The sequence below is a fragment of the Podarcis bocagei genome, assembly GCF_964188305.1.
Source record: "Podarcis bocagei genome assembly, chromosome: 3".
In the NCBI taxonomy this organism is placed as follows: Eukaryota; Metazoa; Chordata; class Lepidosauria; order Squamata; family Lacertidae; genus Podarcis; species Podarcis bocagei.
Genome location: NC_138127.1, coordinates 75,375,750 through 75,401,939, shown reverse-complemented (window position 1 = coordinate 75,401,939; position 26,190 = coordinate 75,375,750). Strand labels below are relative to the sequence as shown.

At 41.6% G+C, this 26,190-nt stretch overlaps 1 protein-coding gene across 1 annotated transcript in view; it reads right to left on the bottom strand.

Annotated features, from left to right (window-relative positions):
* The window catches only part of BABAM2 (BRISC and BRCA1 A complex member 2), a 135,663-nt gene that overhangs the window by 9,429 nt on the left and 100,044 nt on the right, over nt 1-26,190 (bottom strand). The window contains exon 11 of the mRNA XM_081186464.1: nt 14,535-14,688. Coding sequence (XP_081042590.1) covers nt 14,535-14,688 — 154 coding nt within the window. The remainder of the gene's footprint in view (nt 1-14,534; nt 14,689-26,190) is intronic.

The window sequence follows — 26,190 nt, the reverse complement described above, 5'->3', positions numbered from 1 at the left end:
GGTTGTTGTCTTTTAAATGACCCTGCGTGGAGGAACACACTGACCAGGTTAGCCAAATTGTGAGTCAGGGCCCTAGAGTTGTGGTACCTCCTCTTCCTAATGTTCCAAGAAGGACTGATTTTGATCCAGCAAGCTGGGGTTCAAAGGCTCAATAAATACACTATAAGGACGTATCAATACAAGGCAAATCATTAGTTTCTTTCACCATCCATACTCTAGAAGCTATCAAGGAAAACTTCACATTTCACTTGCTTAAGAAGCACACTGATGCCATGCCATTTGACAGTGAGAGCCTCAAAGCCTTCTTTCCATGATATAACTATTCATGTTGACGTACTTCTATCTGTTAATACTCTGGCTATAGTTGCCCCAGTGCCTTAAATGTCAAGAAGTGTCTTCAAGAAGAAAAAGCAAACATCAGTTGATGGTCCAAAGATGGTTGAAAGTATGAAGTGTAAAGTCAGCACCTAAAGTAGACAATTCATCGCCAGTACAGAATGATTTGACTTAACCCCAATTTTCAATAGCAAGTGACAGGCCTTTAAGAGAAAATAAATAAATTGCAGAGTAGTCATCAACATTATGTAATGTGCCATTTCCTTCTACAAGACCACTGAATGCTCTACGGTTATTCTTACTCGAGGGCAGTGTCAACTAATCTCACTTGTGCTTCTATTTATTGGTGGCTTTCAAGAGATGTGCCAGTTATTTCTGGTGTGCTTACCCCAGCTAATAAGTGTTTTCGTATCAATCACTCTAAAGCTAAAATCACAAATATTGTCACAAATATTTTAGCTGCTGGGAAGGGGATGGTAAGCTATATGGATATACCTCAATGAAAATGAAGGATCACAGTTTGATTATGGAAAAACTCATGTAGAGATCAGGGTTCAAAATTAGCAGGGCACCAGATTCTCCATTTGTGAGCACCTCCAAAAGTCTGGGTGCCATTTTTTGCACCTGGCTGACACTCAAGGATTACAGAAATGTATGGGCTTTGAAGCCTCAAAGTATATGTTAAGGATAGACAATATATTAAGGAGTTTAACAATAAAGAGTAGAGTGTTTTGAAAACTGAAGCATGGTACCAATATTTTTATTGTCAACACCAAATTAAACATACATTAACAATTTCTGCTAAAATGTGATATTAACAATGTGTTACTTATGTGAATTGGGACACGGGTGACGCTGTGGGTTAAACCACAGAGCCTAGGACTTGCCGATCAGAAGGTCGGCGGTTCAAATCCCCGTGACAGGGTGAGCTCCCGTTGCTTGGTCCCTGCTCCTGCCAACCTAGCAGTTTGAAAACATGTCAAAGTGCAAGTAGATACATAGGTACCTCCAGTGGGAAGGTAAATGGCATTTCCGTGCGCTGCTCTGGTTCGCCAGAAGCAGCTTAGTCATGCTGGCCACATTACCCGGAAGTTGTATGCCAGCTCCCTTGGCCAATAAAGCGAGACGAGCGCCGCAACCCCAGAGTCGGTCACGACTGGACCTAATAGTCAGGGGTCCCTTTACCTTTACCTTACTTATGTAAATTGCGTATTAATTCATGCTTATCAAAATAATAAATAACAAGTGTTGCTGATTCCCTCCCCCAGTGGTGACTAGACATTCTGTTTTGGTGCCCACACCCAGGATCCCATAAGCCAGGGATGTCCAACCAGTAGATTGCAATCTACCGGTAGATCCCTGGCTGATCCTGTTAGATTGCAGGATCCTTATTGTGTACAAAAAATTACGGGGAAAAGCTTAAAAACTCTGTGCAATCCTCCCCACAAAAAGCTCAACAACTCTGGGCAATCCACCCACCCCACGCACGTTCCTCCTCCCTCCAATGGCAATGCGTAGACCACTGCCAGTTTTTTTTATACTGGGAGTAGATCACAGTCTCTTGGGAATTGGACATGTCTGCCATAAGCCATTTGGCTCTTAGCTTTTCTATCCCAGTTTCTAAGACTGGGGGAGATTAGGAACAGGATGATTATTCACTGTGGCCAGTAAGCAGGGACAAAAGCAGAGAAACAGGCATTTGGAAAGAGCCCAAAGGGCAGTTATGGGGAGCCCAGAGACAGGAGGCACTGGATGACAAATTTGGGATTTATGGGAAACATAGGTAAAGGGTTGCAGAGATGATAGACATATCAGGCTGGAAGATTCACGTGTCTGAATAGAACCGTGAATTCAAGGGCAATTCTGCATTTTTAAAAAAGGTTTCAGGAGAATTGGCATGGTTTCCAAAGTGCATTTTAAGGTATTTATTGACCTGTTTCTTCTCTTCATCTGTACGTAGCCCAGAGTAACACTAAACTTATACAGGACAAACTAAGAATCATAATATTAATTACAACTTCTCTTCTTGCATTTGTCTCGGCACTGCAATCAGAGGCCAAGTGATAAATGGAAAAAGGTGGAAGAAAATGCCTTTCAGAAATATTAACATGAGAACACCATAGTAATGTGGCTTTTATCAAGCATTTCTGTTTATCTTATTAGGAGTCACTCCATCTCAACAGTGCCCAACCATCATGATTTATGCAAGCAGGCCAAGAGTAGACTTTCAGTATCAAAGGCTTTGCAATCCAGACCAAATCCCTTCTAATCAAAATAATTCAGACCAGGGAAAATCTGGAGAGCGTTCCACTCTCTTCCATAGATGAGATGAAAGCTAGAGCTAAACTCAAGAAAGACCAGGGCAAAGATCATATGACTTTGTGTCTTTGACCTATTCATCTCAGACTGTAATTATGATGTTGCCAATTCATAATAATGTCATGTTACATAAAGGATGTCAACAGTGTGGCCACAAAGTGCATCCAAGTTCTTGTAAATCCCTCTGACTATACACTTTTTGAAGCTCAGACTGGTAATTCTAAAGGCTTTATAGTTCCCTGTTCTTGCAGCAACTTGTCCTGAAACAAAGAAAACTTGTTTTGAAAATGCTTGCCACCCACAGCAGTCTGTTCTTGGGCATTTGACGAGGAGAGGGCCAACCCTTCCCTGACCACAGATAGTCTGGCTGGCTCTTTTTGTGCAACTCCCAGTAATTAACCTTTAAAAGCACAAAAGACAGATAATAGGATGCTCTGAGAGACAGGGTTACTACCTTTCCAAATGCACTGACCCAGAGACACGCACTAGGGGTGGGGATGGTTATAAAAAACACAAGTGATTTCAAGATATTTAGTTTTATTACTACTTATATAACTGAAGTGATCAAGGCAAAAATGTGAAATTTAAGAACGCGTAGAAACTGATCCCAAAGAGGTATTTTAGCCATAGCGGTGGACAGACATCTGCATGGCTTTTGTGGAAAGTGAAACAGAGTCACTGCATCTCGTGCCATGGAAAAACACTTCAAAACTTTTTGGCTCCTTGTGGTTTCGGTGCAATGCCTCGTTGGCGACTGCTTTGAAATAACACACAAGGAGCTATGGGTTCTTTGGAGGAATGGCAGAGTACTGATGTATAAAATAAAAACCACGTGCACCTTCCTGTCTGAAGTACAAACACAACACGGCATCTTTTGCCACTAGTCACTTAACTCAAAAAGTGATAGGACAAACGTCTTTCCTAATCAGCTGATTGTTGCAGTGTGGCAGGAAAGAAAACTGCTTATGAAGTGCTCCCCTCAAATGGTATGTTTCCAGATCACTCAGGAACAGTAACATACCCCTGCCTCCATTTCCTCCTTTCCTCTGTTTCCGTGTGTCAATTTTATATCGTAAGCCCACTGAAGTAGTGACCTGTCATGTAAACATCATGGGGCATAGATGGCACTAAGAAGATAAATATGATGGATGATTTTTGTTCTCTGAATAAAAAAATAATAATCAGGGAATTATTGACCTGCGCTGCAGCTCAAATGGATTATTTTGAAGCTCACGTGCAAGGTCTATGCCAGACTTCTGCACAACCCCACAGAGGACACACGGACTGACAGATGGAAATACCCTCTTTTATTCACACATACAAGCAAGCAACACATTGAGACAGATCCTCTCACACATGTAAAGGCCACCATCCAGAGATACTCACATGAGAGACCCTGATCCTGATCATCAGGCAGGTTGCTATTTCACTGCTGTACAATTTTTGACACTGTTGTCCTCTTCTGGGACCAACCTCTGTGCACTACCCTTGTCAGACTGGTGAGCTTATGTGGTTTCTGGCAAGCTGATTCTGGCATATGTGGTGGCAATCAAGCACTGAAACTGCTGGGGGGGCGGGTCAGAGGTGACTGCCAGAGTTCAAAATTGCTACTTGCTGCTAGGAGCATGAGAGGGTACAGCAGGCAGGAGCTTAAGTTCTGTGAATCAGAACTTGAGCTCCTACAAAGCAATGCCTAAAGTCTCAAGGGTGTAGCTTGCGGGATTCTTCAATTTCTGCAACAAATGGACTCTGGGGAGCCAGCTTGAGAGGAAGTAACCCACTTTACCACTGGGCAATCAACTGCATGGCTCTGGGATCCTCGGTCTCCCTCACCTCCATATCTGCCACCTACATAGGCAGCCGCGGCACGTGCACACAGATCCTCCACTATGTGTTTATTCTAAAGGTCAGCAGCAATTTGTTGGATGTCCAATCAGCAGTACACACCTTTCTAATGAAGGTCTCTGGAAGTTGCCCAACTTTGCCACTGGCTAATGAGAGAGCCTGATCACGTGTCCCCAGGTCACAGCTGGTGTGACAGTCACTCTAACTAAAAGTGGGACAAAAGAATACAATGAAATGTTTATGGACTTGTCTCATTTTAACTTATGTATGCCTAGCAGTTTTAAAGTCCTATTTATTGAGACAAACAACGAGAATTTAAAACTGCAAATAGTTCTTGTTTCAAGTATGGTTTGGTATGTAGGTCACATTTCATAACAGGATTAGATGGAACTGTAATGTATCATTATACTCAGAAGTATCCCTATGATCTAGAAAAGAAAGTCTTACGTTAAGCATTTGCTCAATAAACAAAGTTTATGAACATCCCAAGGTCACGTAAAACATTTCAATTATGCTTAACGAAAGACGCAGGCCTTATTAAAAATCAACTTCCATTCAAATTAAGCTCTGTTTACATTCAAATTAACATTCTAAAATCTTTTTCTATTTCTAATTACTGTCATCTACAATTCTTTTGTTCCAAAAAAGTAAAAAGAAAATTCCATATATTTTGTTTCCTATGCATTAGTTGTGTTTGACTGTCCTCATGGGACATAAAAGTTTACATTAAGAGATGAAAAGTTTTGTGTGTTCTAGGAGAGCATCTTGTTGGGTTGGTCCATCAAACACACTATTTCAAAATGAGACTGAATGTGTTTGTTTATCTAAGTCATTATACATGTGCTCTGAAGAACAGGCAATTATTTGTCATAAATCTAGACAGTATCAGCTTCCACATTCAAATGCAGAGATCAAGTCATCATTTCCATTTGGTTGTGAGATGAGCTCCTATGGAATTCCAGAAAGAAACTTTCCCAATCATTTTTGGTTGGTAAACTGGTTAAAAGGGGACTAAGTATTACTGTATTGGCCTGAATATAAGCCTCACTCCCCCCCCCCCAATTCCGACCAAGCAAAGTTAAAGTGCGGCTTATATTCGCACGCTTATGGTATGCAGCCAGGAGCGTGGGGCAAACAGAGCCAGGAGAATGGCAAAGCGGTGCCCGCCCCATGCATAGTCCCCTGTCCTCTCCCCCAAGGCAAGGAAGGGAGAGAGTGAGGAAGGGGAAAGGCCGACCGCAAAGCAGCATGGCTCCCCCCCCCCCAGTATGTAGCCAGGAGCAGCGAGGAAGGGAGCTGCTTACATTTGGGATATTTTTCTTTTTTTCTTCCCCCCCCACCTCCAATTTTAAAGGTGTGGCTTATATTCAGGTACAGCTTATATTCGGGCCAATACAGTATTACTCTCCGGTGGATCCATGGGTAGTTGGGCAACTGTACTCAAAGACTCTCTATGAAGATGGGAGTCACTGAAAGCACTGCTGCTGTTCAAGTACTTTACTACTGGGTCGTATGAAAAATACCAAATATTTACCATGGCAGTATTCTAGTTTAGCATATTCTACTGCAATAGCTGAATACTCAAGTTAAAACCAACATTAGTTAGCAGCAATTCTTCAGCTTCTTTTGGATTTCTTTCCCTCTTCCTTCAGGCCAAAAGATGCATGCTGCATGCATGCTCATTTTCAAGGTGTCCACACACATATTTAGGGTACAGAAGGAAATAGCAGAGAAATATCTCTCACCAGATATTCAGCTCACATTCTGGAGAGCAGAAATCGTCTTGTGAAGAATTTCACTATGTAGATCAATACATAATTAAAGAGTACTCATTTCTGGGCACTGGGGGGAAGCTACACTTTTTAAAAAATGTACTGTCTGCCATAAGAGATCCTATACTTTCATTGAATAAAATAATCTAAATGTAATTATATCCCTTATTTAATACTTGAATTTTTGCTATATACAACAATGCTGAGATGGAATGTTTCAATACTGCATATTCGTTATTTAGAAAGCCCTGTATTCCGTCAAGAATTTCGCATATGCTTATCTCCCACCATGGCATTACATCTTTAATCATTGTTTTTCCTTTGCCAAAGTCAAAGATTTAATGAGAAGTGACCAGAAATAAGTTTCCGAACCCTCCTAATTTGGCTGAAATCCACATTATGCATGACAGCACTGAAGATCCCTGGCAGGCACCTGTCAGAAACCAACATACCATGTCTTAAGAGCTGCACACAGCTATCCAAGACGACACTTTTCAAAATGTACATGAAAAATGTGATTCAACTAGCCAGACACTACTGTAATGCCACCCACCGTCATGAACATACACAGATTTCACTGCAATATAGATTGCTCCATTACAGGCCATCATTTGCATTCGTTTTTGGTCCACTGGTTGTTTATTTGTCTCTACCACAGCATCTATCTAATTAAAGGGGATTTTGTTACAAGAGCTGTTAAGCTAATAATGCATTAAGTATCTTAATAATAAAGCATTATGTGATATTAGAGTAAAATGTCGCTTCCTTCTACTTTCGTCTTTCTGGATGTTGGCATTTTATCCCATCGGTAACTATATATTTTATTTAGTGAACAATTCCTTGAAATTAAAGTGTGCAAATTTAAGGAGGGCAGGCTTCATTAACTCAAAGGAAGTAAATACGGACCTTTAGGGTTCTTTCCCAGAATCCACTCTACTTTCCAGCTCCCGGAATGAAATCTCACTATCAATACTTCTAATGAGATTTGCAGTGTTTAGTTAATTAATCCATTTGATTAAAAGTCATTTCAGCAGAGTTCTCCTTACAATTTTTTATTTATTTAAAATACTATTTCTAACACTAAAAATATTCACAGAAAATGTGGTTGGCTGGTACTTTCATAGAAGAGGCTCTCCTGCTGGCTTCAGGTTTAAAGTGCCGTCTGAAAAGTGCACATCACTGAGTTCCTTCCTAAGGTTTGCCAGAAGCATAGCCTAGAACATGGCAGAAGAGCGTTTTTTTCTTCAACTTTAAACTGCGAAGAATAGCAGCTGAAAGGAGTGGCAATGGAGCTTTTTGGCATCTGACCTTTTCTTTTTCCTGCATGCACTGGATGTTGTCATCTATGCCACTTGGGGTGACAGGATAAGATTCCAGATGCCACCATCATATGTCAGCTGCCCCTGAAAGCCCTCTCCCCCCCCATCTGCAATGCCCTGGACTGAGTTGGCATTTGGACACTGTGGAAAGAAAATGGTAGCTTCCAGGTGAGCTGTGGTCACTGGGGGATCAGAGGGTGGGCAAGCATCATCATCATGGCAGAACCTACCAAGGCACTGGTGCTCCAGTACCTGCCTAACAATACAGAATATGGATACCAGGTCTGAAATAAACCATATTTGTGTTTTTGCATAATTTATCCTGCTTCTCTAATCAAGGGGAGGGGGGCAAGGAGTTGCCAACCACAGAAGTCTTACTTTCAAGTATCTGAAATGGTTCATTCAGAGTCAACCAAGTATTGCCCTACATGTAGCTTCTTTGCACCCAAATGAGCTAGAATTTCGCCTCCTTCCCTCTCCCATAGACAAGGAGAAGATTCATAAGATGCTGAAACATTTTAACTGCCCTTGCCTAGATGTGTGGGAAATGCCTGACTTGTACTTTTTAGAATTTAGACTACAGTATGGAAACATGGCTAACACCAGGCCTCGCCTGCATTTCCTGAAGCCTCATGGGATTTTTCTGGAACCGAACAAAGCGTAACTGAGAACAGACACTAATCCGGCATGCTTCCAATAGCTAAGTATTACGTGCACAAACAAGTAAGCTTTATTTACAATATTCCTACATAAAATTGCAGGCTGAGAGACTGTATGTTCTGTTTACATAGACATGAATGCCTACTTAAGAAGAGAAAAACACAACATTTTTTTCCCATGGAAACAAAAATCCTGGGTCTGCTTTATATCTATACCATGAATAGGAGCATTGGTTGTTCACAATTAGCTATATATTTTATGCCCACGATAGATTACCATGAACTGTGTATTTCAGTACACTGGCCTGCAGCTGTCTCCATGCATTCCCCTTTTCTGCAAAAGCAGCTTTTGTGTTGTGAGAGTAGAACTACTCTTGATGGCTAATCTATAGATGTCCTCTTCCCTCCAATCTTCTGTTTTTCTTATAGGTCATTAAAGTCAGAGTGAATTTCTGGGTCAATCCATTGCAATCTACCTTCTTCTATAACTATCTCCACCCTTAAAATGGTCCTAGCTACTTTCTCACGCTTCCTTGTTTTGCTCCTATAATGCCATTTGTAGTCTCTCCTTTAACTTCCTTCAACTTTCCCCAGCTCACCTTACCAATGCACTCACATTTTCTCCCCACAAAGTCTCCTATTCATTAATTTGACTTGACCACAAATAGGCATATGGACGGCAATAGATAAGCAGAAAATAACCACATGTTGTTCTGTTTACTATTTACATTTTGCTCCATACTACTTCATTCATACTCATAGAAATTTATATACGGGCCTCAAAGAAGATAGCAACTCAAACTGGGTAAGACAGAGAAACAAACAGTTTCAAATCATGCCACTGTTACAGCAGACTGGCATTCATACATATTTATTTCAGGAGTGGGTATTTATTTTCAAACTAAGAATTCATAAATCTCTTTAAGAGAGGAAACAAGATTTTTCAGGACGATGTGACTGTGCGTTGTCGCCATTTGTAAATACGGGACATAAATAAAGGCTTTACAAGGGGAAATATATGGAGTCACTTTGTATATAAAAAGCAAGAGCAAAAATGGAGAAAGCTTGTGTAGAAATTACTCATCAGTTGGAGGCACGTAAGTAGAGAGAATTTATAAATGAAAACAGGCAAAGAGAAAGAAGGTGGGTGTTTTGAACATAAAAAGTAAAAAAGATAAAGGTAAATGACCCATGGATGGTTGAGTCTAGACAAAGGTGACTATGGGATGTGGCACTCATCTCGCTTCAGGCCGACGGAGCCAGCTTTTGTCCACAGACAACTTTCCGGGTCATGTGGCCAGCATGACTAAACTGCTTTTGGTGCAATGGAACACCGTGACAGAAGCCAGAGCACATGGAAACACTGTTTACCTTCCTGCCACAGCGGTACCTATTTATCTACTTGCATTGGTATGCTTTCAAACTGCTAGGTTGGCAGAAGTTGGGACAGAGCAATGGGAGCTCACCCCGTTGTGTGGATTTGAACTGCCAACCTTCTGATCGGCAAGCCCAAGAGGCTCAGTGGTTTAGACCATAGCGCCACTCAACCATTTCACTCAACAATGGCACTTAAAATTAAATAACAAAAGTTGATAAAATAGCCTGTAAAAAACCCAACCATCGACTTGTATTATTTTTACTAATGAAACCTGACCAAGAGATTTTATAGGTGTTTCCTAATTTTTATGAAAAAAATTAAAAACCCGAAAAAAGATTCTAAGTTTCTTAAATGAAAATGTTCCCCATTAAATGACTTGAATGAATAATGAAAGCTAAAAATGAACATTCAAGTTCCTAACAAGGGACTTAACAGAATAAACCCAACCTCTGAATATCAAGACTAACAAACAGGGCTTGGTTCCTTGCAAGCATGAATTGGATTATTTTGTGCATAGCCTTACTGTCTTAAGCCCTGGCATAAGAATAACCCTGTTGGATCAGATCAAAGGTCCACCCAGTCCAGGATCTAGTCCTGATTCCAACAGTAGTTGGAGAGATGCCTCTGGGAAACCCACATTTGAAGGCAAAAATGTTTGGTCTCAACCTCCAGCCGATGGTATTAGGAGGAACATACCACTGACCTCACATTTGAAGGCTATTGCTTGATTATACGAACAGCTTTGTCAGTCCAATGGTCAGGGCAGAGAGCACAACCAGAAGCAGTGAAAAGGAGGGAATACAAAATGATCTTCTTTTATGATGTCTTCCCCAAACTTTTGAAGAAATTGTGAAGGCACTGGATTTTAACTTGTTCATTTTTTTAAAAGGTCTTATAATAAGAATTTACAGTGACCTCTGTGAATTCTTATACTACTACACCTGTCTATGCTGCGTAATATTTTGTGAGAGATGATATTGATTTATAACTGCTTCTCTTGATCTCCTGAGTAACACCCATGCCAGAACCCTGGAAGGGCAAGATAATAAGGACACACCCAACAAGACAATAAAAGGTAGGCATGTTTAAACTGGCAGCATCTCCCATGAAGGATCAATGTCTTTAAAAATTCCCACTGCAGTATATCACCATAAGGACAGGTACTATTTGACATTTCTGTATTTTAAAAAAGTACAAATTCTCAACCACACTGGTTAACTATGCTGCAATTCACCATTGCAGATAGTTAAAAATGCTGTATACTGCACTCCTACTATGTGAGAGGTTTTTTTATGGTCTATTCCATGACTACGTAACAATAAGCAAAAAGCGAAACAGAATAATCAGCCAGCCTGAATTCAGAACCTGGTCGCCTTCAACAGTGAAGCAAATTCAGGTGTACAGTTCCCTTCACATATTACTGAATATGTGTTTCCATAGCTGAAGCTGTTTCACAGGTTTAAGGATGTCACCTTAAATTGACAGCCTTTGTTCACAATGACAAGGAATCTCATTCCCTTCCCAGGATGCTTTCAGATTTCCATGTGCTCACCCTGAACTGTAATCTATACCTTCATGCAATCACGACCAGCCCACATGCTTCAAAATAAAGCAAAACATGAAGTGAGAAGCCCCCTAATTATCGGGTGGCACTTCTACCAGTCACTTTATTCATCCTTAGATTAATTTAAATCAATCATGTCACTGATCACAGACTTAACTGAGGGCAGAATTATAGTTCTTTATATTCCCCTGGCAAAAGTTATTCATTTATTAACAAAATTATATACTGCTTGACTGTAAAAGCAAAACAAACAAAATGCCCTCTTAAGTGGGTTGCAAAAAATATATAAAAACATCAAAATTGATTTTAAAAAAACCATTAAAAACAGGTACTTAAACATTCAAAATATGATTGAAATCAGCAGTAGTTAAAAAGAAATAAAACACATGTAAATTCTGTTTGTCTGGGCAGGCTTGACTAAATGAAAATGTTTTAAGCAGGTCCTGATAAAAGTACAGCGAAGGCCCCTGCCTGATGTCAATCAGCAGGAAGTTCCAAAGTGCAGGTGCTGCCAGACTAAAAGATTGAATTTTTTACCAGTGCGGAGTGAGTATTACGCAACACCTGCCATAATGCCAGTTCTGCAGATCAAGGCGGTCAAGTGGGCATATATGGATTAAGATGACCCCACAAGTAAACTGAGTCCAAGCTCTTAAGGGCTTTACGTGCTAATATTAACAACTTGAACTTGGCCTGGTAGCAAATCGGCAACATCTGAACAAGATGTTATATACTGGCAGGGTCTCCCTCCTGACTGCAACTGTGTGGCAGCATTATTATTATTATTATTATTATTATTATTATTATTATTATTATTATTATTATTATTATTATTAATTGGATTTATATACCACCCTATACCCGGAGATCTCTGGGCGGTTCACAGAAATGATCAACATAAAAACCACAATATATATAATCAAAATAAAAACAACAACCCAGTAACCCCCCCAACTGCATTCTGCACCAACTGCAGTTTCTGGATCAAGTGCAGTGAACTAATTACATGTAGCAATCCACATGTAACAAAAACATTTCTATTTTGCTGAGTTTATACAATGGTATCAGCATATTCATCCATTAATCACAACTAAACTAAACTAAACTAAACTGAACGGTGCTTTCTGCTACATTTCAAGGTGATCAAACCTATTTTATTTTTGCAACTTGCTGATCTCTAACATGTTGCTGTTTCAACATTTTTGCATTTTGACAAGTCAATAGAAAGCACCTACAAGGAGCCGCTCGGGACCGTGGAAAACATGGCCTCCATGGGGCTGTTCCTGAATAAGTTTGGTCCAACTCATAGTCGCGGACATGCCTTAGACCTGGTGTTCACTTCTACTGACGTGGGTGATCTGACACCCAATAAAAGTGAAACAAAGGAAGTGCCATGGTCAGATCATTTCCTGGTGCAACTGGACTTCTCTGCGACCCTTCCCCTCTGCAGGGAGGTGGGACTGATTCCAATGGTCTGCCCCCCCCCCCTTTAATGGAGCCAAACGGTTTCCAGAGGGTGGTAAGGGATGTTTTATCCCATGTTGATGGCCTTTCAGCTGATTCCCTGGTGGCCCACTGGAATGCAGAGTTAATCAGGGCTATCAACTGTCTGGCTCTGAAACGCCCTCTCCAATTGCATGAAGCCCGGCCAACTCCACGGTTTCCCCGGGAGCTGAGGGTGATGAAACAATCACTGAGATGGCTAGAGTGCCGGTGGCGGAAAACTCATTCTGAATCGGACCAGACACGGGTTGGAGGTTAATATTGAGCCTACCAAGTGGCGATAGCGATGATGAAGAGGACTTTCTTCACATCCTCAGGAGACTCTTTCAGGTGGTTCGCAATTTAACAGAACCACCTTTGCCATCAGGGCCTGGTAAAGACCCCAAGATCTCCTGCAATGATTTTTCAAAGTTTTGCAGATAAAGTCACTCAGATTCGGAAAGAGGTAGACTCCACAGTGGGAGCAGGGCTGGGGCAGGAGAGTGCTAGAGTCCTGTTTAGTCACGTTGCATGGAATCAATTTCAATCTGTTACCTCTGAGGATGTGGACAGGCTGCTCGGACAAGTGAAACTGATCATCTGTCTCCTTGATCCTTGCCCATCCTGGCTAATAAAAGCATGCCGGGAAGGGCTGGGCGATGGGCTCTACAGGGTGCTGAATGCTTTCCTCTGTGAGGGAGCCTTCCCAGACCCGCTGAAAGAGGTGGTTATTAAACCGCTTCTTAAAAAACCATCTTTAGATGCGGCCAATATGGCCAACTATCTCCCAATCTCAAATCTTCCTTTCATTTTACTTCAAATACTTTGGCCCTTGATGTAAAGTGAAACAAAGCAAAAAGTGGCTTAACAATGTAGATCTGCTCAATATTGCCACAATAAAATGGATAAATACAATTGTATAATCCCACTACAGGTTTCAGAATAAGAAAATTGCTGAAAGTAACAATTACATGCCTGCTTGAGCTGGTGGAGGTGGTGTGGAGAACCCCAAGGCTATAGTTTTGGGGGATTTCAACACACATGCTGAGGCAACCTTATTTGGAGCAGCTCAAAATTTCATCACTGCCATGAAAACCACGGGTCTGTCTCAGATTATATCTGGCAAAATGCATGTGGCAGGACACACTTTAGACCTGCTTTTCTGTACTAGTGTTTGGTGGGGGAGCTGACAAAGACTGCTGTCATGGATATATGACCCTCTAATCAGGCTTGGGCTGTATGCTGCAGGGTATGGGGCCAATGGAAACATCTACCACTGGAGATGTATGGAGCCAGATAGCTTCCTAATGTCCCTGGGGGAATTTCCCACAGATCTGTCCAGTGGTCCTGCCAGAAATTGGGAGATTACTCATGCTACCAATATGGTCACATTGACGTGTCTGTCAGCAAGTCACTGAGTTATGTTGGCTCCTTGGTATTTCAAGGAGCTGAGGGCAATGAATGGCAGAGTCAACAACTGGAGGACTTGAGGAGAACATGGCCGGACAGAGATGAAAAACCCATTTTTATGTTTATCATTTTTATGTTGGGAACTGCCCTGGGATGTACTTGACAAATCTGCACTTCATTTAAGGAGGACACCTGAGAATCGGAAGGTCATGTAATAGGGAGGGGAGCTAAAGGAAAAGGAGTTAAAGTTTGACAGTAAGGAAAAGGTCTGGAGGGAAGAAAGTGAATGGTGCAGAGTGTATCTGCATGTAAGAAAGTAGCTTAGGCTTCATTCACCTCACTTTCCCCTAATCACATTTCAGAGGCGGTTAGCTAGTTCAAACAGAAAGCAAACTACAGTACATGTATAGTATATTGCAGAACTACCCCACAAAAGGAGAGATGACTTACTTTGCTCTTTTGGCCATCTCATTGCCATCCCAACGTGGACTGTAGGGGTAGTTTTTCTGGGCCTGCGAATAGAGCTCCCCACTGTTAGTGAAGTGATAGACAGACTGAAATGTTAATGTTGGCTGGTCCCGAGGAAAATAGAGTGGGAGGTCAACTGCAAAGAAGAAAAAGACGACAGGTTAAGGGATTTTGTTCTTTCTTGCTTTCATCTTCCTCATTTGACAAACAGATTAAGAAACTTCTAAGCTTATCAGTGCTTATCCACAGCAAAACTTTAACATTATAACAACGTAAAGCTTCCTTTCACTCAACAAACTCAAATTGTTTTAGTTACAGATAGGTAACCGTGTTGGTCTGCCGTAGTCGAAACAAAATTTAAAAAATCCTTCCAGTAGCACCTTAGAGACCAACTAAGTTTGTTATTGGTATGAACTTACGTGTGCATGCACAAAAGTATCTGAAGAAGTGTGCATGTACACAAAAGCTCATACCAATAACAAACTTAGTTGGTCTCTAAGGGGCTACTGGAAGGATTTTTTTTATTTTGTTTCAAATTGTTTTATAAGCTCTAGGTGGGGGCCACAAATGCTCTCCTTCCCTTGAGGCTTTTAAGCAGAGGCTGGATGGCCACCTGCCTTGTATGATCTAGTGGAGATTCCTGCATTGCATAGCGTTGGACTAGATAACCCTTGTGATCCCTTCCAACTCTATACTTCTATGATTCTATTCTTTGCTGTTTGCGCTTTGTATTTAAATTCCATTTCCTTTATGTGTTTGGTTGTTATTTTAAATTACTTTTCCCTCAAGCATCAGGTTTCTTTTAAAAGCAAAATTTCTTTCTGCAAGTGGTATAAAGCAGTGAGAGAGGATAATAAAACTTCAGTGAAGAAAGTTAACAGTATCTGTTGTATTAGTTTCATTTGTCTTTTTACTCAAGAATCCTAAATTTCCCCATTATCTAGATTTTTAAAACCTCTGACTTACTGAGAAAGGCACTAATAGCAGTTTTCCTCTTATTAAGTAAGTCAAAAGCTTTGTTTTAAGACCAAAGTATATAGTACTGAAGTCATGTTTAAAAGCATAATAGAGACATGACTGTCAATTCAGAAAAGCTTTCATTTGCAGTGATTAGTCTTTCAGTGATTGCTGAATCCCCCACCCACCCCAACCACAGGACTGTTTCAGAAGAAAAGGGAAGCAAAGGCTTCTTCCAGTTAACTAATCCCCCACCAAGGTTCTATTATGTCCAGTTATTGAATCAATGTGCATGATCAAGTTGACCCCCATGCCTTCTCAGCTTTCTTGCCCATAGTACATTTGTACTTCTATAATTCCTCCTTAACGTGCAGCTTCTCCTGACCCCAAATCTCCTGTGAACAATTTCACTTCTTAGCCCCAGCTGATTTCCAATTTCTTACAGAAGTTTCCCCTTGCTCCCTGTATTCATGACCCCCCTCTGAAGACGAGAACTTGCCCCACATGAAATATAAAAGATCAATATAACTAGATACAAAATTGAAAAGTTTAACACAAGCAGTGGCCTTGGAATGTATTTATTTATACATACAGGTATGTATTTATTTCATTACATTTGTATTCTGCCTTCCTTCCAAAGAGTTTGAGGTAGAATAGATGTTTTGTCCCCGCAACCTGTATCCTCACAACCAGCCATAGGCCAAGATGTAGACACAGACCAAAGTAACACAGTGAGAAGCATGGCTGAGCAGGGATCTGAACCATGTCTGTCCCAGTTCTAATTCAACATTCTAGTTACTACTCCACACTGACTCTCATACCACCAAATCTGAAACAGCCTACATTTCATCTACGGGAAGTCCAACAGGAGAAGAGGGAAAGGAAAAGCAAGGGGGACAGGGGAAGATATGCACAGATACTCTTCATTAACCTTGGTCCTTTGCCCAAAAGTCCTAGGGCAGAAAGACATAAATTCAAAACAAAACATAGCAATGAAATCAAAAATAGGAAACCAAACACAACATTCCAGTTATAAATTAAACCAGCAAGAACACGAACTCAGGTATCCAATACACCTCTCCCATCCTCAGAAGCCTGGGCCGATGAGCTGACAGCAGCAGCTGGAATAACATGGGGATTTTTACCAGCTGAGGTTACCACCCAAAGGCTTAACAGGCTGGAAAATGAGCGAGGTCCCAACTAAAGAAGAATGGTAACTTAAACTGATGGAATATGCGCAGCTTGCGGACCTATCATATAGAATAAGAGAACAAGAAGAACATACGTTTAAAGAAGACTGGAAAATGTTTATTGAAATTGTGTACACTTGAAAACGTTGGCAGCGTTAAGATAAATTCAACAGTGTAAATAAGCTTTGATGGATGTAACAATGGAATACTGAATGGTTCAGTTTATGTAAAATATGCAGGAATTTATGTTATGCAAAATGAACCATGGAAAGAGAAGAAGAGAAGTCATTGATATTTTAAGGTTGCTTAAATGAATATTCTAAAATGTAAAACAGAAAATTTAATAAAAATTATATAAAAAACAGGAGAAGTCTGATGAGGGATTTTGAACAAATATTGGGAGTTAAAACTATGTAGTCCTAGGAGGGGATTTAGTGTGCAAGAAAGGAAGGGCAGAAAAACTTAAAAAAGCAGGACACTTGAGCAGCAGAGGCAATATGTGTCTGAGGAAAGTCATGGGGTGGAGGACAGGAGACAGGGACAAGTCTGTGGAGGGCTTTAGCGGTAAGAGCAAGGAGTTTTTATACCAGATGGTGGGAAGGAGCTTGGTAAACAGTGTAGAAAACTGAGGAGAGGGATCATTTGGACTGAATGAGGTGAATGACTTTGGCACATCTCAGTTCTCTCACCTCTAGCCATAATCCTCCTTCCAAAATAAGGTTGAATTAGGCAAGGCAGGAGGTGACTAGAGCACAAACCTTGAGTTTCAACCAAGAGGAGAAAGAGAGATTTTGCTATATAGAAGTGACAAGGCTTTGCAACAGAAAAGGGGGAGCAAAGATAAACCCAAGGCTTCTACGCAGAATTACTGGCGATCCTAGATTAGATCAAGGAACAGCTCTAATAAAGATAGAAAATGCTGACACCAGCATATGCAAACATTTCAGACAGCCTGCTACATGCCCAAAGACTGCCTGAATTTGGCTTGACAATCTGAACTTTGCAAAACCATGCTTAAGTTTTTTTTCCATGTTTTCTAGATAAAAAGTATGTTAGCATTCATGTCAACTGCTGCAAATACTATTTCCAAACAAGTTGACTCACAGATACCTTGGTGCTATGTCTGTAGACAATAGATGCATGAGTCATGTCTGTAAATCCCTGGAAGTGCTAACAGACCCCTTGCTTAGTCATCTTTTAAAGGCATGATGAGTTCATGAGCTCTGTAAGCCATAATAAAGGGCTCTAGCTGTATGCCATCTCCCCCTGTTACATTCTGTATAGCACAAATTAAAAGTCTAAAAATAACTTCATACATGTGAGTCACTTCATCTAACACGTTTGCACAACTTGTGTTGTTAAACAGTGATATCTAGTCAGGAAGGTATAATTCTGTCGCCATGCTAAAAATAAGAAGGAAAAATATGTCAGTGGAAGACATGAGATTTATTTGACCCCAAGAATATAAGTGCTTTTTGAGGAATATTTCCACGAAGTCTATTACAAGCCACAAAGCTTCACAATAATTAATTTTAAGGAACCTCCAGCCCATGGATCTAATCAGGCCTGCCAGGCCTCTTCATTTAAGCTACCTGGGCCAAAAGGGGCTTCTGAAGTACCAATCAGCAGATTCTTCTGAAGTCCTAATGATCAGTTGATTTATAGAGCTTCACACTTGGCTTCTGAAGCACCGAAGATCAGCTGACTCAAAATAACAATGCAATGAACTGAAGTTCCACTGATGAGATGGTTGTTGGTGCTGCAAAGTGCTGTCCATCTCTCAGATTTGGCCAATGGGTGTGGTGTGTGTGTGTGTGTGTGTGTGTGTGTGTGTGTGTGTGTGTGTAGGGGAGATAAGAAGCAACCTGTTGGTCAGATTCAGTTCCCTTTGCACAGCTTCTAGTGTTCTCTGATGTCAAATATGAGGTGCAGAGGGGCCCATGTGTCATCAAATGCTTTGTTGACTGGCACTACTGGAACTGAAGTGCTGATCAGTTGACTGGCGCCTAAGGCAGCCTCCGCAGAAAAACACATTCTTTGTCCATACAGCTTGATGCCAAACTGCAGGGGCAAAGGAAAACAGCTCATTTGATGTTATGATGAAATCAGGCAACTGACAAGTGGCCCACTGGCGTTGGGGGACATGCCCACCAGTTCAAAATGGCAACAACTCTTGCTGCTGCAGTTTTTTCCCCTTTTATAAGAGTGTGGTACAAAAATTAAAATTCTTGCCAGCAGTATTGAACAAAAGTAGCTAGACTCAAATCCAGTACTTTTTGCCTTACAGAGAGGACCACAGCGTCAAAAGATGAGTATTTCAAATTTCTCACTCTGGTATATTGCAGCTTCTTAAATTAATTAGCTATAGAATAAGGGTGAGGGGAAAAAATTGGCCCACCCTGCAGGCGAACTTTCACAGATGGGTGAAACACCCCCCCTGTCAATCAAATGGTGCCATTATTGAGACCACATGATTAACAGGTGGGTTGTCTCATGCATGTGTCAAAACCCTATATTCAGGGCTCCCAAGTGTCTGACACCCAAATAGCTGTTAGGTGCTTGGGAACTGTAGCATAAGGGGCATTGCTGGCCCAATGCTCTGCACCAGGCTAGCAAAGCACTTCTTGCTCCCATCTCCATCAACTGATGGAGTGGGGGAGAAGCTGGCATTTTGAAAGCATCTGCTGCGAGACCAAAAAGTCCCTCTCTCAGCCAATACCTGCAAAAAAATGAGACTGCTTGCTTTGACTGGGTGGGACAGGTTTGGCTATGCATGGAACAGGTATGCCTAGCCAATTGAGCATGATTTATCCTTGGTATGCATGCAGCCAGCACACAAAGGACCCCCCCTCCCCCCATAAGCTGATGTCACAAGTGATGCCAGCTGATTGACATGTGAGCAGGAGTTGGATAAAACAGTCTTGCATGCCAAATTGCACACCCTAGCTGGCCAACAATGGCCCATAGGCTGGAGTTTTCCCACTCCTGCTACAAAAGTATTGTGCAAATCTTACTCCACTAGGGATGACTGGTCAGGGGCTAAAAATCGTGTGTTACAAATACAGGCAATGGCTTCTTGGTTCAGGTCAAAAGCCAGCATAGCCCTTCATTCTATTTCCAACACCAAACAGCAAGATTCCTATGGCAAGCTCACAAGAAGGGAATGACAGAAATAGAGCTCTGTGTTTGCATACCCAAAGAGCTGATACTCGGGGGCATGCTACTTTTGAACATGCAAGTTCCATTTAGCCGTTATGTTTAAAAGCTGCCAAGATGTTAGGCTGCGATTCTTTGGTCACGTACAACTTCTGCTGCACATAAACAATATTTGAGAAATTTGATCTTTATGAATTACAACATGAACTGAGCTGACCCTCATCTTGCCAACTAATATGCGGATCAAAATGTACATGCGGAAATGGGGCAGAGCGGGATTATGAAAATTATTACTACTTATTAAATTTGCACGCCACCCTTCACCCAAAGATCACAAGGTGGTTCGCAAATGAAAATGAAAGGGAAATGGACCAGAAAGCTCATGTGAAACCCATGCAAGTTAGCTGTGATTCCTACTACTGGGGAAGTTCCATAACTAATTGAGAGACAAGAGATTGCTGACCCAGGCATTGCCCATTTCTAATGCTGGCCTTGCAAAGCTTCGGAGAAGAGGCGTTACCCCTCTCTGATGCTGGTCTGGCAGCTCCACCCCCCCCCCCCATCAAGCCTGACCCGGGAGCGGAAGCAGGGGGCTCTGGAGGCACTCATCCACCAGCCCAGTGCAAGCATGCACCTCTGGAGGTAATCGCAGATGCTAAGCCCCTGACCACAGCCACCATGACTAGTAGTCACTGATAGCCATGAATTTGTCTAATTCTCTTTTAAAGCCATCCAAGTTGATGGCCATCACTGCTTTCTAAGAGAGCAACTTAACTCTCTTTTAAAGAGTTTCAATGATTGTAGGCAGCAAGCAAGACTCCACCCTAGGTTTTACTCCATTATATTTTATCACATTGGTATGTGACACAGCTATGCATTTAAGACAATGACTATTTTGAAGACCGCAAGACCTTATTAGGTTTCCCATGATATTCTGCCGACAAACAACAGCTTTCTGGCACTTCATCTAGTTATCTGTTCCTAGTTATTCATTGATCTACTCTGAATTATTCCTTTAGGATTCAGAATTTTAGGAGCTTGCTTAGTACGCTATGAATCAGACGGGACACCAAGAAAGTCAGTCAGTGAGGCATACACTGATGCAGATAGCTCTAAGGAATGCTCCATATTGACATTGCTTTGCTTGAAGCTAACCTAGAACTGCATGACAGAAGAAGCAGTGTGAATGTTACAAAAAAGACAGAAACAACAAAAAATGTTTGCATTGCAAACTCTGTGGTATGTTGCAGCCAAGCAAACAAAACCGAAAGAAAGGAAGCAGAGAAATATAGGGGTCCAGTGTGTTAATAATTGTCTAACTGTAGGTGACCCGGCAATGCATTGCTTTCTATTACAATAGCTCTATTCATATTTTCAACCTCCTTCTATACACTGGGCTTGTCTCCCATGTTTATAAATCCTAAGCGAAAGATAAAGTAACTTCATTAAAGGTAAACATATAGTAAGAACATAAAAAAATACAGTTTGGCTTTATCTTTCTACTAAACCTATATTTGACTAAGACCCTCCCAGTAGATTAGTTACCTATTAATTCATAAATAAATTGCTGTACGGCAAACAAACACCCTTGACAGTTCAACATATAGCAAATGAGTTCAATTCACTTTTGTGGTATGGAAAGAGGTTGGTGGCTCAGTTCTACAAATGATTACTTGGAATGAAGTTTTACTGAGTTCAGTAGGACTTGCTTATCACAAAGTATACTTAGAAAGGTACCCTTAAGAATGCCTAATGGAGTACAGCTATCATAAAAGTACATTCAAGTATATTATAACATTTATCCCGTGTTTTGAAGAAACAAACTGTTGGCTAAATCTGTGCTGGGTCCAGAAGTTAAAATGCCTGGAACTTTAATTATCACTATCTAGTGATCCCTATATATGTTTTGAAGAACACAACAAGACCTGGTATTGTTATACTTCCTCTGATGTACAGAAGCCTTTATATTTAAATATCATACTTTTAATTCTGACTTTTAGACATTTAATTACTATGACACCAGATGCTATGGAACATGACTTCAGAAAGATGGAGCACACAAAAAGACACTTGAGAATCTCTGCCCTACAAAGGAACACAGGAAGTTGCTTTGCACCATGTTGGACCATTGGTCCATAAGGCTCAGTACTGTCTGCAGTGACTGCCAGGGGAAACTGGCAAGGTTTCAGAAAGATTCCCAGCCCCACCTGGAAATGCCAGCGATTAAACCAGAGATCTTCTGCATACAAAGCAGATGCTCTGCCACTGAACTATGGCTTGCACATTCTGCCCTATGGCACAGGGCTAAATAACAGAAGAAAGAATAATAGTCAAGAATTCCCTTACAAAAAAATTAAGTGTATTCATTCATTACATCCATACCATGAGCACCTGTTCAGCAGCCGCTACTAACAACACTCTAGATTTTAATTTTTTTAATCAAAGCTCTCTCTTTAATTGGGAAAGAAGTCAACATTTCCCAAGAATCAGTATGCAACAGCCCAATGCCAAGTGCTGGATCCTGGTTCTGTTTGAAACACAGCAGGCCCTGGTTGGGAGTAGAGGCTGGGTGATCTGTGGATCATCATTGTGGCTTTCTCTGTGCAATCAACAAGGTAAGTGAGCCTCTGGCAGAAGATGTTGCCACGGACCCCCAGGTGTGTTCTGTGGACCCCCAGGGGTCCCCTGACCCTGAATTGGGAACCATAGATCTATGCCATGGGGAGTTGCCTGAAAAAAGGAGTTAACCTTTTTAATGGCATCTGAAGTGCCATTTTTTGGCTTTGTATTATTTACTTTGAAAACTTCAGCTGACTCAAGTAACATCTGGAACAGCGTTTTATAGTTGGCAAAGCTCCTACAATCCTTCTGTATTCCTTAGTTGCTTACTTTCCATGAAAAGCCATAAGAAAAATTGGACTAGTGAAATTTAATATACTTGTATATGTGAATCAAGGACAGGATGAGCAAGAATCAATATTTCTCAATAAACTGTCCTCTCTTCATCCATATATAGTAGCCTTCGTGAGTCTGTAACACTATAAACTCATATTTAATTTTAAAGGAAAAAAGGGAATCAGGAACAACATTCCATTAAGGCTAACTGGGGAATATAGGTCAGCCAAATATAATTACCTGGATTGGAATTTGGCCAGTACTTTAGGGCTCACATGTTATTGACAGAAGAAACATGCTAATATTTTTAAATGAACACTGACAAAGATGAAGCTGAATCTAGTGTATTTAGATATAATAATAATAATAATAATAATAATAATAATAATAATAATAATAATAATTTATTATTTATACCCCGCCCATCTGGCTGGGCCTCCCCAGCCACTCTGGGCGGCTTCCATAAAAACCAAAAATACAATAAAATATCACACGTTAAAAACTTCCCTGAACAGGGCTGCCTTAAGATGTCTTCTGAATGTCAGGTAGTTGTTTATTGCTTTGACATCTGATGGAAGGGCGTTCCATAGGGCGGGCGCCACTACCGAGAAGGCCCTCTGCCTGGTTCCCTGTAGCTTTGCCTCTCGCAATGAGGGAACCGCCAGAAGGCCCTCAGCACTGGACCTCAGCGTCCGGGCAGAATGATGGGGGTGGAGACGCTCCTTCAGGTATACTGGACCGAGGCCATTTAGGGCTTTAAAGGTCAGCACCAACACTTTGAATTGTGCTCGGAAACGTACTGGGAGCCAATGTAGGTCTTTCAAGACCGGTGTTATATGGTCTCGGCGGCCGCCCCCAGTCACCAGTCTAGCTGCCGCATTCTGGATTAGTTGTAGTTTCCGAGTCACCTTCAAAGGTAGCCCCACGTAGAGCGCATTGCAGTAGTCCAAGCGGGAGATAACCAGAGCATGCACCACTCTGGCGAGACAGTTTGCGGGCAGATAGGGTCTCAGCCTACGTACCAGACGGAGCTGGTAAACAGCTGCCCTGGACACAGATTTGACCTGTAATATAATTAACAGCTGTATGTTGTGCTTTACCTGCTCCTGTATTTCCTATTCTAATTAAGGTTTCAACAATTTCTGTACCTCATTTTTCTGTATGCAGAACAAAAAGCTAGCAAAGGAAACTCATTCACTATGCATCTTGACATTAAGAAAGATGATCTATTGCTCGGTAACTGCCCCCCCCCCAATCATAGAATCAGAAAATTGGAAGGGACCCCAAGGGCCATGACAGATGGTCACCCAACCTCTGCTGAAAAACCTCCAAGAAAGGAGAGGCCACACTCTCCTGAGGGAGACAGTGTTGTACAGGTCTTACGGTCAGAAAGTTCTTCCTGGTGTTAAGTTGGAGTCTCCTTTCTTTCAGGTCCTACCCTCCAGAGCAGGAGAAAACAAGCATACTCCCTCTTCCATGTGACAGCCCTTAAGATATCTAAACATGACTATCATATCTCTTCCCAGTCTCCTCTTTTCCAGGCAAAACATACCCAGCTCCTTCAACCATTCCTCATAAGGCTTGGTTTCCAGACCCTTGATGATCTTGGTTGCCTTTCTCTGCACACGCTCCAGCTGATCAGCATCCTTTTTTAAATTGTGGCACTCAGAACTGGACACATGCAATGCCAAATACAAAAGTCCAAATATGCCAATCAATTTGGACTTTTGTATTAAATATCAAGATCAATTTAGACTTTTAGGTCATGTGAATGCTGGTGCATACCCAGTGGGCACATGAGCACTGGAAATTCATCATCACAAAACCCTCACTCCAAATTGATAGCACTGAAATGGATCCCCAGGTAGACCTTTCTTTGCAAGAAGCTACAATGGTAGGAATACACTGTATTGAGATATAGGCATGCTTGAGCTCCAGGTAGGCAGGGGCCCTGCCTCTCCACATGGAGACAGACCAGCCCAAGCAGGGAACATGGAGTATAATTCCGTTCCCTCCAAGCCTGACCAAGCTGCTGCTCACTTTCTTGTTTTTGTAGAGTTTGGACACATCAGAGTTGCAGGCAGCTGGCAGAAACTCTAAGCACTCACTGCCTAAAGTAATTCCCCCCCCCCCATGAGCAGCAGCCACCCCCAGGAACTATTTGTTCTATACTTGCCTAGATATATGCTGTTCCTCAGAGGACAGATAAGAAGTGATTTTTGCAGATTGCTGGGAGAGGGAGGAAAAGCAACCCGTTCTGCCCAAGCTGACCCTGAATTAGGATAAATAAGTAGCAACGCAAACTCACTTTTTGGGGGGATGGGAAGAACACACATTAAATTGTCAGGAGGCTCCCCCCCCCCCCAGATAAGATAGGGACCAGAGGTTATACAGCCACTGCCATTTTTGCTTTGTGGGGAAGATCAGCTCCACCTCTTTAGTGCTGAGCTCCACTCTACCCCACTGCATGGACTCTCAGAAAAAGGTTCCAGGTTGTAGGTTGGGGTTTGAGGTGGGTCCCACCTCATCAAGTACTGATCTAGTACACTGCATGCTTTGTTTAGTCATTTACCATAACCTTAACAGTATTAAATTTAATAATACTTCAGAGATGTTTCTGGAAGCAGCTTTCAGTGTGACTCAAAAGCTTGCTTCCCATATTTTATATATGTCTTACATACATACAGTGGAACCTTGGGTTGTGAACGTGATCTGTGCAAGAGGCACATTTGCAACCCGCAGCGTTCGCAACCCACAGTGCTGCATCTGCGCATGCACATGACACACTTCTGCGCATGTGCGAGCGCCAAAACCCAGAAGTAACCCGTTCCGGTACTTCTGGGTTTGGCGCAGTCCACAACCTGAAAACACGCAACCCGCAGCGTTCGCAACCCAAGGTATGACTGTACATCATTTTATTTGTATGTTGCCTTTCCACAGTTAAACCCATGCTCAAGGCAACTTACAACAAGAAAAAATGACATTACAGACATCACAAAAGCAGCCATAAGCCATAATTAAACACATAAAAAGTACACAACCAAATGAATAACTTCCACATATATTATAAAATCTAAAAATAAAGATGCAGAAAGCTAATATCAACAACAGCAACAAAAATCCCTAAACAATGCTCCAAGCCCAAGAGCCTGTTCAGCCACCTCAGCTTTTGTAGCTGGAGTCAGTCAGGGCCCCTCCCTCGCAGGCCAGGTGGAAAAGGGCCTGCAAGGCAGGGAGCAGGTCTTCCAGGACTGACAGCCAAGCTGGTTTAAGTAGTATTTGAATAAATTTAAAGTATTTCTTCACTTATTTTGAGATGGCTAATGCAGAGTTGGCTAAACCCTGTGGTGCTCTGAATATTCAAACCCCACCGAACATCGTGGAACTTACTTCTGAGTAAATATGGCACAGGACTATCAGCAAGCAAGCAAGAAAAAACT